This window comes from Syzygium oleosum, unplaced genomic scaffold (assembly GCF_021117445.2).
Source record: "Syzygium oleosum isolate NSW1041296 unplaced genomic scaffold, Sole_v2.1 Sole_v2.52, whole genome shotgun sequence".
Lineage (NCBI taxonomy): Eukaryota > Viridiplantae > Streptophyta > Magnoliopsida > Myrtales > Myrtaceae > Syzygium > Syzygium oleosum.
Window position 1 is genome coordinate 106,589 of NW_026607536.1, and position 15,432 is coordinate 122,020.

At 40.1% G+C, this 15,432-nt stretch overlaps 2 protein-coding genes across 2 annotated transcripts; one reads left to right on the forward strand and one right to left on the reverse strand.

Moving 5' to 3' along the window:
- Window positions 1-235: 235 nt before the first annotated feature.
- LOC115679661 (NADPH-dependent pterin aldehyde reductase-like) lies at window positions 236-2,338 on the forward strand. Its single transcript, XM_030603314.2, has 4 exons — window positions 236-529; window positions 642-905; window positions 1,142-1,314; window positions 2,049-2,338. The coding sequence occupies exons 1-4, from the start codon at window positions 302-304 to the stop codon at window positions 2,119-2,121; spliced, it is 738 nt and encodes a 245-aa protein (XP_030459174.1). The 5' UTR covers window positions 236-301; the 3' UTR covers window positions 2,122-2,338.
- Window positions 2,339-2,593: 255 nt separating this feature from the next.
- On the reverse strand, window positions 2,594-14,430 carry LOC115679652 (dynamin-2A-like). The gene is made up of 22 exons (XM_030603294.2): window positions 14,147-14,430; window positions 13,018-13,068; window positions 12,806-12,926; window positions 12,552-12,644; window positions 11,526-11,587; window positions 11,262-11,379; window positions 10,809-11,148; window positions 10,386-10,533; window positions 9,587-9,688; window positions 9,367-9,486; window positions 9,151-9,234; window positions 8,936-9,063; window positions 8,405-8,489; window positions 8,160-8,298; window positions 7,343-7,419; window positions 6,742-6,798; window positions 5,695-5,836; window positions 5,464-5,615; window positions 5,269-5,385; window positions 5,110-5,177; window positions 3,750-3,925; window positions 2,594-3,163 (listed from the first exon to the last, which is right to left on the reverse strand). The coding sequence occupies exons 1-22, from the start codon at window positions 14,291-14,293 to the stop codon at window positions 2,934-2,936; spliced, it is 2,757 nt and encodes a 918-aa protein (XP_030459154.1). The 5' UTR covers window positions 14,294-14,430; the 3' UTR covers window positions 2,594-2,933.
- Between the last annotated feature and the right edge of the window lie 1,002 nt (window positions 14,431-15,432).

Consider the following 15,432-nt stretch of genomic DNA (forward strand, 5'->3'; position numbering starts at 1 on the left):
ATCCAACCCAGCCCATCCATTTGTTACCTCAACTTGTGATAAAGCTCAAATAAAATGATTTTCATTCTTCTACGGTTATAATTAGGGCTTTCATGAGTGCTCTAGAATATTCTATCAATTGCATAGACGGTTGATAAAGATGTTAGATCTCCACCCTTAGATAATAAAGGCAAAGCTACTAGAGGATCTACGGTCCTAATTCAAATGGTACCTGTATAAGTGGGTGCCCTCTCATCATCCACAAATCCAACAAAGAAAAGCCACCTCGCTTCACAAAACACTGCTACTATTGAGGTGGAACATGATGCAAGGTATGATGATGAAGGACCAAGGACCAAGGACGGTGCTGATAACGGGAGTGACCCAAGGCCTCGGCAAGGCCCTTGCCCTCGAGCTCGCCAAGCGCGGCCACTCCGTCATCGGGTGCTCCCGCTCCCAAGACAAGCTCGACTCCCTCCGCTCCCTCCTCTCTCCCTCCGACGCCGACGCCGACGCCGACTCCCCTCACCTCCTCCTCACCGTCGACGTCGTTAGTATTTGTTTTTCTCCTTTACCTTAATTTTCCCTTTTCCCAGTCCCGGACCGAATAGGTTTGGGTATTCAGGATGCCATTTTCGACTCACCCTTCTTCCTTTTAGCAGAGATCAGACAGCAGCGTCGAGGAGCTCGCGCGGGTGGTCATGGACAAGAAGGGCGTTCCTGACATCATAGTCAACAATGCCGGGACCATCAACAAGAACAACAAGATTTGGGATGTCCCGGCGGATGAGTTCGACGCCGTCATTGACACCAATGTCAAAGGCGTCGCCAACATGCTGCGTCACTTTCTGCCTCCCATGATTCAGCGCAAGCGTGGCATCATCGTCAACATGTCTTCCAGCTGGGGCAGGTCCGGCGCTGCTCTGGTACGTTTCTTGGAGATGCTCCTTATGTGTTGCCATCCAATCGCATCCTCTTCTGACCACCTTCTCCTTAAACATCCATTCATCTACCAGAACTCTAGTGTGTGTATTTTTCAGACAAATCCCAGCTCTTATGCATATCGCCCTACAAAGAGAGAGGTTGGCAATTGGGTCGTAATCCTGTAAATTGCGATCGTGACTTTGACCCTTGATATTTGCTTTGATCTTTGTCCTGCAAGGTTGCCCCTTATTGTGCATCGAAATGGGCAGTTGAGGGCTTGACCAGATCGGTTGCCAAGGAGTTGCCCGAGGGAATGGCGGTAGTCGCGCTTAATCCCGGCGTGATAAACACTGATATGCTGGCTTCCTGCTTTGGCGATTCTGCTTCCCTGTATCAGGCACCTGATGCATGGTATGTGCTTACTCGTGTCGTGCGAACAAAATTACTTTTGGATTTGACTTTTCATCTTCTGTGGGTTCATTTCATCTCTGCAAAAGACAACAACTTTCCTCGCTCTTTTCTTTTTCTCTTTTCGTGGGCATTTACTGCTGCTTTATGGAAACCCCATCGACGAATCTTTGCGACTTTCTGACCTTAAGAGTCAACTCTTTCGATGAAATCGCATTGTCTTTTTGAGCATAGGGATCTGATTGTCCTCTTTTAATTGCCCTATCTGTTCAACGAGATAACATCACTTTCTTTTTGGCAACAATAGTGTTTGCTCACGAATTGTGTGCCAGTGTTGGTCGAGAATCTTCTCCGATCGCTCTAGCCTCTTGGTCCTCCTCTTCTGAGGATCAACGTGGCTATCAAAGGTCCTTAAATTTTTTCTTTTTCTGGCTGAAGGTTCTTCAATGTCACTCGACTGAAAGTAGCCGTGGGAGTTGCTTTGAGAAAGCTCAAGATCATTAATCTTTTCAACTCTTTCTTGAGAGAAGCAAGTGAATGTAGTGGAAGGTAGCAAAAACTTATGATTCGATGTCATGCTGCCTGCTTGATTTGTGACACTTCACTAGTTAATCATGAGCCAGCAAATCAAAGTAATTTAAGCATTAGCATGTAGATGTTTGTTCGTATTTTCTGCGTCTCTTCATCTGCTCTACTTATCGAGGTAACAAGGCATTTCGTTTTTTCGTGAATTTCAGGGCTGTCAAGGCCGCTGCTACTATACTGAATTTTACAGGGGCAGACAATGGCGCATCCCCTACCGTGAGGTAATGATCAGCAATTGACAACTTTGGAGACCTTACTCAGGATTCACCACTTTCAAGGATTATATTGGAGTCGATTTTAAATTCCCAATCTCAGTATCTCATTCAATGATGACAGTTGTCTAGAATGCCTACATGAAACTCAATCTTCAAAATATATGATTATACACAACACATTTGGTGAACAGCAGAAATTCCTCATTTAATTGATTAAAGTTCTTAATGGCCCAGATCTGCTCTTGCTAGTGCCAATGATATTATAGCAACCCAAGAGGCAAGATTAACATTACTTTCGTAAGGTAATGTGGGTGTGAAAATCCCATTTCAGAGCGCATCAGACAAGAAACAGTCCACGCCCAGTCCCTTCTATAGAGAGAGAGAGAGAGAGAGAGAGAGCGAAAAATCGTGGTCCAATGTTAACAACAAATGCTATAGATAAAGAGCCAACAAAAAAAATAAGGGAGAGAGAGAGAGAGAGATGATAAATAATCCAATGCCACATAGTACTACAAAAGTTGCCGGTGTGAACTGACCATCTCAGGAAAATGCAGCTCCTAGGCAAATAAACCATTACAAAAAAAATTAAACTGGAAAAGGAGAATGATACAACAAAAGTACAGACAGCAAAATTTGGTGAACAGGTAATAGCACCCCTGGAAATAATATAAATGCTAATGGATGGACAAACGGTAAATCAATGCCATATTTACCCACTTCTATCGATCTATATAACATCATGGGATCTCGAACAAATGCTTGAACATGTCATGCTAAAAATACCAGGTTAACCGGGATCTGTAATATGAGAATAAGCTCCAACTAGTATCTGTAAGCTGAACCAGACTGTGGTGGAGCAGGTGGCAACCGATTAGGCGTACGCCGGCCACTGGGATTGGACGTGGAGTTGGCATCACCATTTTGCACAGGATCACTATAACGCCTACTATGGCTTGCACCTAATCTCGAATCGGTAGGACCATTGGCTGCAGCATCAAATGCAGACCTCCAGTCATTGCCTGACACGGTTCCATTGGTTCTTGGGCTGCTTTCTGCGCGACAAGACTCCTTTTCAGTTATTCACCCAAAAACTGAGACTGGGTTGTTTGTGAGGAGATAATAATGCACAAAGCAAACCCCGCAAAACTTACGAGTTTGTTTTATTTCACATTGACAAAGTTGACATGCATGCCCCAATGAGCAGAGGTATTTATGAATCATTTAGTAAAACAAGATCCAAGCTGACGAACTAAAGGACCTGCTTACTAGCAGCAACATCCAACGAAGAGCTTCTAGATTTAGTTGGTCCAGACAGAATACATACAATCTCAATGAAAAGAACTCTATACTTGAATTTCTCCTAATAACTAATGTCAACCAAGTTAGATCCAATCCACTCCACAATATCAAGACAGGCAAAGTATTGTGGGCAGTAAACTGTGGACTTTGTTTGTATCATCTGAAGATGTTGGGTGTCAATAAGGATGGCATAGGTGTTAAAAACAAAATTAATGTCTCTGAAGACCATAGACCTGCTTGTTGAGAAAAAAAGTAGAAAATACATCCTTCATTTTTCATGGCGACATGCATGATAACTGCCTCATTCATTACTTGCACCCCAGAATATGTAAACGGTACCTGAACTGTTGCCATCATTGGCCCAGCTGGAGGCTGCAGATGCTCGATTGTCATGAATACTAAGTTGCCTTGTCAGTTTTGAGAGAAGAGAAGACTGTTTCTGGTACCGTTCCCGCTTGCGTTTTACATTCTGGTCTTCTTGAAGGAGCTCTTCAATTCTTGCCGTGCTTTGGGAACTGCAAAGTGAAGCATGATGGAACATTTAGGCTGCCAGTCTTCAGTGACGTATAATAAGCAAAGGATATTTTCTCTAGGGTCTTCCTGCTAAGCGCAACTGAGACTGCAAAATTCGCACTTGAGAGCAGTATGCCTTAGGCTCTCAGCAGTTACACCTGAAAATACTCTTGACTGTACTCAGAGGCAACCTAATGGTTTCTATCACATAAAATACTATTCTTAAATCAAAAGATCAGACCAGAATTTTGAACAATGGCATTTGATGTCATATATCACTAAACTACACCTCTAGACCTGCTTAAGCTCGTAGATGGGTTGTTAGTGGGAGTCATAATTTCGAGATGACTAAATTTTATGGGTCATATACTTTCATGCTCCTGCTAGTACTAAATTTTAAATCAAAGCCAGGTTCATATACTTTCATGCTCCTGCTAGTACTAAATTTTAAATGTGGTTTTTTTAATCTTTTTGCTAAATGCTTCTTATTAATCTGATTTCCCGTACCTCAGCTTCACATGCTGTTATTTTTTCAGTTTACATGTGTCAAAAGCGTTAATTCCACATTGCTATATTTTGAATTCACGTACACGGACCATCCTCCACCAAACGACTTAATATTTATGGGTCAGAATCATATAACGATCATGGCACAAGCCACTTGTGAGATGCTTTGTTAAATAACGGGAGGTATTTTTTTTTTTGGGTCAACCAGGATGGATGATGTTGACTTTATACATTCCTGAGTATGGTCCAATAAATCTCACGTATGATAAGCAAGTTGATTTTTATGTGGCCTCAGATTTGGTTCTTTAAGACGATATAAACACATCTGGACAGACTCTCACATGGCTAGAGAAAAAATGCTGCAGAAGGGGCTCAGTTTGTTAGATTTGCCAATCAACTTGTAAATATCTCCTAACCTTTGTAGTCGAGTTGACAATATCTACATCAAGATAGAATATTGTACATGCAAATTCTAGCTTGAAGGAGAGAAACAAATATTAGACTACAACTATGTCTACCAACATTAACCTGTTCAGGGGCTTGATAAAAAACACTGTAATTCCCACAAATAGTACAAGCATCAGAAGATCTTAGATAGTTGTGCTAGTAGAAATTATGCAATGAATCACAAGCACAATCTCCAAAAAAAAGCATAATTTCCATAAAGGATCAAAATAACCTGATTGAACTGTATAACTGATTAAGCATATCTTCCTTGGCCTTTTCAACTTGGCAAAGAACAACAGCCTGCTCAGCCACAAAAAATGGTTAAATTAATCCCAGACTAGCAATGAGTATGAAGTACAAGAGCAATGCTCATCAAGCCAAGAAGACTTACCTTTGGAACATTGGCAGCGAGGCTGTTAAGAACAGCCTCAACATAACCACGTACTTCTTGAGACATCCATCGGAGTTCTTCTTCTGGATCTGCAGGTCTTCTAGCCGCCATTGTATCCTAAAAAATAGAAAATTCAAGCAAAACTTTCAGATCTGCAGGTCCCCTATTATCGTGTGTTTGTCGCATCATACTCACCAGAGAACCATCTGAAAGGCTCTGTCGTACAGGAAGACTGGATTCGCCCTTTACTTGACCTCCCGTGGAAGGCTGAACAACATTTCTTATCTTGTTTAACCACTCAATTTTATCTGCCACGCTTTCGGCCTTCAAAACCACAGCACTGTGGGCTGCAACATTTATTTTCAGACACATTTCAGTAACCGACCATTGGCAGTGGAAAGTTATATATATAGACTAAATCAGCACCTTTTAAAACTGTCTTGTACGGAACCTTGCTAGTTAACCTGAAAACAAGACTCGGCCCTTTTTCAGGTCCATTTGCCTTTTTGTCCTTGGAACTTTTCTGTGGGGGTTCATCTTCATCAGAAATTTCTTCAATATTACATTCCTGAAAATTTCATTCAAGCAGTCAGATAAGAGTACCAAAAAAAAAAAAATCAACAGGAGAAGATAATGCATTTCTCCACAAAGATAAGACCAAAAGTACTGGGAGAAACATGTTTCCAACATGAGACTGCAAGATTTCAGTAATAGCTTGTACCATTGAGTTGATCAATAAGGAATTAACAAATCCTGAGATGAAGCATAGAGTATGCCATGGAACATAAATTTGGATTGACATTAGTTAAAAGGCACCTAATAAAGGAATAATAACAAGTAATTTACCCTCACAACAGAAATCAACTTAAGTTAAATGGCCCCCAGTCTCAGGCTTCCCACAATCACCAATGCTAAAACGTGTAATAATGGTATTGAAACAAATTGCAACCCAAAAAGTGGAACCCACAAAAGAAAAATTCTCAGATAATTAGATTCAAACCAAGAGCTTTGAGTGAAAAACTAGCAAACAAAGCAAAAGTGCATCACTCTGCTGCAGGACAAAAAGGAAAAATGAAATAAAAATGAAAAACCAAACTTTTCAAGAATAATGTCAAACAGAGTGCAAAGTCTGAAACGTCATCCAAGAGGTTGTAGTCTTCTTCTGGTGGAAGTGGGAATGAAAAATGCCGATGTGATATTACAAGAATACCTAGAAGAGCTTCTTTAGGATTTCGTATACCAATGACATGTCTTTCATCAATACGCAGGATCATCTAGCTGCTGCATTTCCATTTGCTAAATGTAGATGAAAGCAAAAAAAAAGAGCACACAACACGCCCTAAATATATCATGACAACTAATATAATGTAAGGGTTGAAAAAAAATGCAGCATAAGAAAACGAAAACACTGATGCATAAAATATGAAAAGAAACACTTGAGGATAGATAAACATGCTCATAGACACTGCTTACCTCCAAAGTGATGACACCACGGAAAAGTCTTTCCTCTTGCTTTTTGGTGTAGCCGAGCTGTAAAACATATAAAATCAGCACTTCCCTTATCCAAATATTGTTGATACTGCTGCAGAGAGAACAGTAGAGCAAAATTATCTGAAAATAATATTAACACTTGACTGCAACTACCATTTGTCTTCTCCATATCCGAACCTGGAAAAACTTGCTATAAACCCAGGTGCACAAGAAATAGATATGCATTATGCATGCAATTAAAATAGATTAATGGTAATTAAAAAAACAATCTGAACAAACCCCATCTACTTTGCACAGCTGACAAATTAACACCTTTTTGAACTACATCTCAATCATCATATATTTATCAGAAATCCAATATCCCTGCTAATGCATCCATTGACAAACTTAACAGATGCATACAAAATAACAGCAGTAATGTTGCTCCACAAATATCCAAGCCAAAGCCAATACTTCCAACGCAATACCATTATGTTTGAATTAAAACTGCTCTAGCACGATGGTAGACTGACTAAATTGGGGGAAGTATCACCTTTGTCAATGTTTAAAATGAAATACTTCAACAAAGTATGATAATACTTGCCTTGCCACTTTTCTCATTTAATACAAACCATCTCCTACTCCATCCATTTGTTTTTGCACTTTTCTTTAACAAAAATCCTGCATAGTAGACAATCTTTGAAATTAGATTAAATACCCCTCTTTATTTAAAATTATTACCATGGAGTAAGACACACCCACAAGAAAAGATGGCTCAAATCATGAACTTTGTATCCTAAAAAAGAAAATAGGGGTTTTAAGAAGGATTGGCCATGCAAACTACAGAAAGAACAATTCTATAAGGAAATGAATGTCCAAAAATGAAAATGAAAATGGTCTCACATGAAGGGAATTCTACAGCACTTCATAGCAGTTTCCACACAGGGGGCAGTAAGCAACCTTTCTTAAGTAAATGAAGAAAAGTTTGAAGAAGCACCAGAAATCGGAATACCATACAAGTAGGACATAGGGAGAAAAAAGGATGAAAACAAATGTCCTTTCAAACTAAGTCAAAGAATATCTGTGAATAATCAGGATGGCCATTTATAAATATAACAAATGACAAGTTCAAAATATAACGGAAAGAAGTGAATGGGCAATAAAAAGCTATCAAGGATTTAACATGAAGATTAATTCTTTGCCAATATTATGCAAACATATAAATCAAGTATCCGCGTGCACGTCACTCATTAAAAGTGGCAGCTGGCAGAGATTATACTACATTTGGTCACAAGTAACAAAGGTGTTCGTGCAAAGGGAATCAGGGTGTAGATTGTTGCTTCAGCAACCATTACTTTATGTCAGTCATCATCTGACAGAAAGTCACATACAACAAAGTTTAAGGAAAACTATGAACAAACCTGCAGTTATCTCCCCTCCAGGCCCAGCAGTTTTCAGTGTTGGTTCCTCTGGAACATCCTTATCTTGCTGAGCAGACTTATCTTTCATAGATTTTAAGCTACCGCCAGTTTGTTGAACCCCAGTTTGAGGACTTGTAGCCTGAAGAAAGTTGGAAAGGTATGACGAGGCTATCCCACAATGCAGAAACAATTATCAATCTCGACTATACGAAATGAATCTGCTTCTTGAAAACAAAGATACATACTCTATTTAGCATAGATTGCTCTGCTTCAATGGCTTTCTTGGATGGTCGGTTTTTGAGTTCTTCCTCACGACGCTGCCTCTCCATTCTGCTCAGATTCAATAGGAGGCAGAACCATATAGACGTGATGAGAAAAGAAAACATGTTTTGCTCATTTAATCTTTGTCTTTCTACCTCATTCATTCATAAACATGTCAAGCCAGCAGGTAAAGGTACAAATAAAAAGATACAAGAAATTGATGCATGTATACTGAAATCACCAATCTAGAGATATGCTTTAACTGAAGTAAACTGCTTGTCTATGAGAGAATAAGACATGTAACTGACAGTACAACCTGAATGAAACATAAAAGGCAAATGTTGCTGTACAAATGATATAAAGATAAGCATCTATATTACCCGTATATTGTGTCAAACTATGTCAACTAAAACCTCATCTGACACATACGTTGCTAGAAGCAGTGTCATGCCAGAATCAAGATAAATTCATAGTTACGTTATTTGTCATTTATTCCACACAAGTTTCCAGCATACCGCCTTTGCACCAATCGGATGAAGTGTTGGGGAGGAACGAATGCACGCTCCATATCAACAAGGGCAACCACCATTTTCTTGGCCTCATTCTTGAAGTTATCTAATGCTGCACTAGCTATTGCCACAACCTGTTAAAGAAGATCATATTCAGTTAATTGACTATAAAAGCATTTATTCACAGGCATACAACTTGCAAAGCTTCAACATGATATTACCTCTCTTTTGAAAGGAGGGTATCTTCCAAGACCTGGTGTAGCACTTGCCGCTGCAGAAACAATATCCACGAGAACATGATGGACCTAAGTTAAGAAAAAATGCTTCAAGGTCAGCTGAAAAGTGGCAGGAACGCCTGAATGAACCATCACACTAGCTCAAGGAGGAAGATGAATAGAACATGTAGAAAACTAAAATCATCAGATCACATGATTTACCTCATCAACACAAAGTCGTGCGGGCTCCTTTGCCATTTCTAGGACAATTTTTATCAGAGATCTTAGCCCTTTCTCTGGAGATATCAGATAAGGTTGATAACCATCTGCCTCTAATACAATCTGTTATGGTAAAAAGAACCATCATAACATGAAAAATGCAATATAAATTTTGTGCAAAAAGGACAAAAAACTCCATATACAGTGAAAATGAAAAAAATACCCTCTTGACATTATTAATGTCAAAGTGCCTGTCCAGAGGAAGCTGCTTGATTCGGTTAGGGAAATTACCCTCAAAACTTGCCACAACCTTCCAACCACTGCCCTGCAAAAACAGCTTTAGCATAAAAACTAATGCGTCTCCAGAGAACATCAGGAGCACTCCAGGCAATAATGTCTATCGTATGTTGCGGTTACTCATCTCAGAATGTCAGGCATCATATGGTCAAGTATATCAGGAGCACTCCAGGCAGTAATGTCTATCATATGTTGCAGTTACTCATCTCAGAATGTCAGGCATAATATGGTCAAGAAACCTCTATCTATTCCAGAAGATTCTGATAATCAAGGATCTAGCTCTACCACTTTAGTCATGATGGACAGTTGACCTCACTAGACAAGAAGTTTCCGGTTAATATAGCTTCCTCAGGTATAAGTAAAGAATACAAAAGGTGAGATGCTAAGGGCTCAATTCTTTTTTCTTTCTTCTTCAGGGGCAGCCGTTCAGAAGGCTCACCCCTACTCTTGTTCCAAAGCAATTGAACGGCATCATCTTATCTTTCACATCCAAATCGAATCTCTCATTAAAGACTAAAAGACGGAGGATAATCATACGTACACCACCCATTCATTGAACACGGAATCAGGTATAAAATTATACCAGAATATCCCTCTCCTAGGTAAATCACCAAAAACTCCAATTTTTTTATTTGAACAAAGAAGAAGCTGCACATGTTGCAAGTGCAAAATGACTTTTATTTGTATTTAGAACAAAGATAATGCCAGATGAGAGGAACACTCACCTCACCGCCTGTAATATGCAGAAGAAATTTGTCTTCAAACTCGCGACATAGCTCCAAAGCTAGAGCTCGTGTACCTTCAGGACTACTGACCATTTGTTCCCCAAGCCTCACCAACTCATCCTGAACGAGCTGAGACTTTCCCTGAAGCCTGTGAGATGTTATAGGAGTTGGAGTGTCAAATGAGAACTGCATATAAGTATAGTACAGTCAAGGCACAAATTGGCTCCAGAGATGGCACATCAAACACACAAAAAAGCACACGTAACAGGAATGAAAAAAGAGTAAACTAAGATCCAGAATAGAGGCCAATAACAAGCACTTCAGATGTCTATTAGAAAAAGGTAAACAAGGAAACAACAAAATATTTTGGTGCTGCAATAGTGAAATAAAGGCAAGAAAGAGTGAAGGACACAAAGCAAGTACCCAGAGAGCAGATTTGGAACTCTGAGCTTCATACGATTGCGAATCTGGCCTGCAAGAGCATCAACTAAAGCTACTCTACCAAGCTTGCTTTGAGGGGCTCCAGTTAATATAGATTTCAGACTTTCGCTCTCAGCACGCCAGGCAGTTTCTAAAGAGCTCTCAGACCCTGCACCAGTCTGTGCTGAAGCTATAGAAACAGACTGTCCAATTAGAGCAATCCATGGTATATCAGATGTTTTAGGCGGCCCCTGATTTGACAAGAGAGCTTGAACAGCTGCTAGTGCTTTTGAGTCTGAAGCTGCTAGATCAATTTTGCTAATGACACCGACGGTTCTAGTTCCTACAACCATGACAGCAAAATGTTTTTAATGCTACAAGGCCTGAAAATCATTATCACGGGATAAAACATAAAATGTGTGTCACGAACAAAATGAAGCTCGAGAGCTACTTTACTTTCAGCATCATATTCTTTTGCAAGTTTAAGGGCCCGAGATGACGAAATTTCTGATGCTTGAGAAGCAGGTACTATCACCAACAGAATTGCATCATTATGCTCAACATATTCACTGATCTGGATAAGAGGAAATAATGACATCAGATATAGAGAGTATGAGCATTTTCTAAAGAAAACTTATTAATTCATCACTGGCTCATATGTCATTGAAGAACGACATGCCTCGAAAATTAATGTAAACTATGTAAGTTCAAATCACTCACCAATGAATCATCCATAAACCTTTGATCCAGACCGGGTAAGTCGACCAACTTTAACGGTGGAGCTGGAGTCATTTTACAAGAAATTATGATCACGGGGAAAATGAACATGAATTTACGATGGCAATGCATTAAAAAAGAAAAGGTACAAGATACTATAGTTAGTGCCTGGACAATTAGACATCCAACCCATAATCGCAACGGACACAATTGCAAGGGCAGATCTATACCAACTCAGCTACATCCCAGCTCCAATCGACCACTTATTAATTACAGCCAGCTGAGCTAGTCTTATTCACTCAACAGTATCTCATGATTCAGTAATTCATGCAGTTAAGGCCCGGAAGTAGCCAAGAATCATCCGCCTGCCTTGCAATGTAAACCTATGAATCAGTGTTCTTACACCCTCATCATTGACCTTAATTTTCCACAAATATAACGAAATGCAGATAAAACCAACTGTTTTAGAAGACTGTATGCTTACACTAAAAAAGTACCGTTTGTGAAAGTTTAATGAGTTTCGGATTTAAAAAAAATTCAAAGTGGTATTAGCTGCAAGATTTAGATTAAGCAAAAAAAAAAAGTAAAAGCCAATCCAGACGATTCCTTAACTTCAGGGAATAACTCTCTTTCAATGCATTGAATCAACCAAATTTAGGCAAGAATAAGCAACAGAATCATTTTTTCTCTCCAGCATAGCTTGCATAAAATTGGTAAAGCCTACAGCAATTCACTAAGTGCTTCAGCCAGCCCTTTGCAACACTAGGCTCAAGTAGAACAAGTACAAGTTACACACATCACCCTTGGTTTTTATGCTAATGGCTCTTTCTTAACCCACCTAAAAGTCAAACACACTCGAGAAACTAAAACCTGAATTTGAAAGATTACAAGCAGAAAAACAGGACAGTATTACCCAAGAAGGACATGAGAGTTATTGCGAGAGTAAATTTCTAGCACTCAATTTCTTCAACAAGGGGGAAAAACTTAAAAAGATCACCCTCAAACAACAAATAAAATTAAAAATTGTACCTGTGCTAGTGCGGAGTTTCAAATATATCTCATCACGACCCGTTCCTGAAGAACCCTTGCTCAGCCTATCTTGTAGCGAATGCCGAAGAGCACCTAGGTATTGCAAATTGAGAAAACCACGAAAAAGCAAAATCATGTTATGACTAATGTGTTATATTTATTAATTAATTGGAAGGACGATCATAACAAAAGCTCTCTAAAGAGAGCCAACTATCCGAAAGATGTAGTGGAAGCTTGTAAGGGGATTGATTTACTTGCGGAAACCTGTTGCGATTTGTTGTCAATCTGCAAGACAATGGACTTGCTGCTTGCGGAACTATCCCTGGATAAATCAACACTTATGGGAGCACGAGTAGCACCATTTTCACCAGTAGGCTATCCAACAAAAAATGAAGTCAGACGAAACAGCGCAGAGACATTGAAAACACATAAAGCAAGAGCATAACAATGGAAGGAAGAAACTTACCAAAATTGGATGTCCAATTAAACTATTTAATACAGCAGATTTTCCAGCACCCTGAAAAGTGTGCAAAATTGGTACAAGTTGTCAGGAAATCTAACTATTTACGGCGACAAGCCCACCGACAAACATGCAAAGCAAACAGATACTCGCATAACCAAAAACAAACACAAAAAGCCAACAGAACAGCATCAATATGCCTGACTAGGAGCACTTTGTATGTTAAATGACATAACTGCAACCACAAATTTATATTTATCATGGTTTTCTAGCCCACATTTACACTGGTTCACACTGTCAGAGCATAATTTGTGGCGCTAGTTTACAGAGGAAATCGTATTCTCGCCCGCCAATATCCATCCCACTAGAGCGAGAGGACCAAAACCGTACAAATTGCGATAAACCTATGTATAAATTCCATCCACTATGGCATAACACTCACAATGTTCTTTAGGGATACATAAATCACTTTGTAAATTGACTTCCAGAGGCAAATAAAATCATCAGCTCATGCGGTTGCGACCATATTCTACGAAACTCAGAAGGCACAACCTAACAACACCAGAGGCAAAAAAAAAAAAAGGAGTACTAGTGTCTTAAGAGGAAGCTCGCCAATCCCATCTTCGATCTCTGTGGAAATAACACCCGGCTAAGCAACACGACCCAAATATGGAGGTACAACAGATAAAAAGTCTCGTCGATACATTGTTGAAGATCCAACCTTAGTGCCAGTTCACACATGTACTCTTTAAGTAGCAATTCTCCAACGTAGCACAATTAACGAGACCGACACAAAGAACGTGCTAAATTCATGCAAAATCCACTATGCCGAGAATCGGTCAGGGCCACGACTTGTTAAGTTATCGTGAAAGTCAAATCAGGATGAAGTAAGTGAGAAGGCAAATGAAGCGCCACATCAGCTTATTTCATCTGACTTATTATTATAAGACTGACTGGCGTCCGAAGCTGGCATCCCTCAATCTACCCATTTCGGGGATTCCCACAATCCAGGAGCTACCCAACCCAAAAAGAAAGGAACGAGCCTCGTTTTCCGAAGGAATCTTGCTGTAGATCCAAACACAGAGAGAGAGAGAGAAGAATAGGAGGAAGGCGGGAGAAGATGGTGGGTACTCACAACATTGCCGAGGGCGACGACATTGAGGAAAGAGGTAGCGCGCCGGTTGGAAGACGATGAGGTATCGTCGACGTCCTCGTCGGCGAGGAGAGCGGAGGCCTGAAGCATGGAATCGGAGAGCTGAAGTAGCTCCTCAATCGCCTCCATCTTCGAGCGGGAATCACGAAACGATCGATCCAAATGAAAGGAAGGAAACAGTGCGGGTGGGAGAGAGGGAGAGGGGAGAGGGGGATCTACCTAAAATCTGTCGGAGGACGGAGAACACAGAGAGAGAGAGAGAGCCCAAAAATATAGCAAAGGGGGAGAGGGAAAGAGATGGACTGTATGTATTAGAGGGAAATCAGAGAAGGAAGAAGATGATGATGAAGAAGAAGAAAAGATTAGGGTTTTCTTGATTCGAAATTCGAAAGAAAAACCGTGTTGATTTGTCTCCGTCTGTGCTCCTTTTTTTTGACGATTGAATTGAGTTTGAACCGACGACGGCGAGGAGGAGCAGCAGGAGAAGGAGCAAGGAAGATCCCACCGCACCGCACCCCACCACCCCCAAAAAAAATTTGAAAACATTCGTATTTTGCATTTATTATTATGAATGCCTTTCGCTTCGCTTCCCTTCCCTTCCCTTCCAGAGAGAGACAGAGAGAGACCCATTCAAACAAACCGACTCATTATAGTTGCCAAAAATAATAAAAAATATAAAAAAGAAGAAATTCTCTCTCTCTCTTTGTCTCTCTCTCTCTCCCCTTCTCGCCTCCTTCGCAATTTGCAAATACGTAGCAGCGGCTATAAATGAAACGGTAATGATGGAAGTGCCCCCACCTCTACTATTTGACATTATTTGGAACAGTGTACTTATTCAATTTCAAAAAATTCCCTTATTATTCAGTTAGACTCTCGACTCTCTAAAATCCCTTTAATGCCATCCTCCATTTGACCCGACGTAACGGATCGTACTGTTAAGTTCTCGTTAAGGAAACGCATGAAGATGCTTTCATCTCTCTCTTGTTTCTATTCGCCTTCTTTTCCCTTAAATATTGCTGCTTTTGAATAGCTATTTGTCCTCGATGTTAATGTGATATGTTACAACAGCTCATCAGTCTCGTCAGTGTATACATTAACTGTTTCCGTGGATAATAAAACATATGGTGAATGATCTCAATTCCTCAATTTGTATAAAGAAGGGTGAAGAGGCCCGATTGAAAAACCAACAAAGGGTGGGAAACATGGGTGGAAGCCATCATCCCCTTTTTTTTTGAAATTCCAAATGATGTCTTCCGCATCTGCTCTCC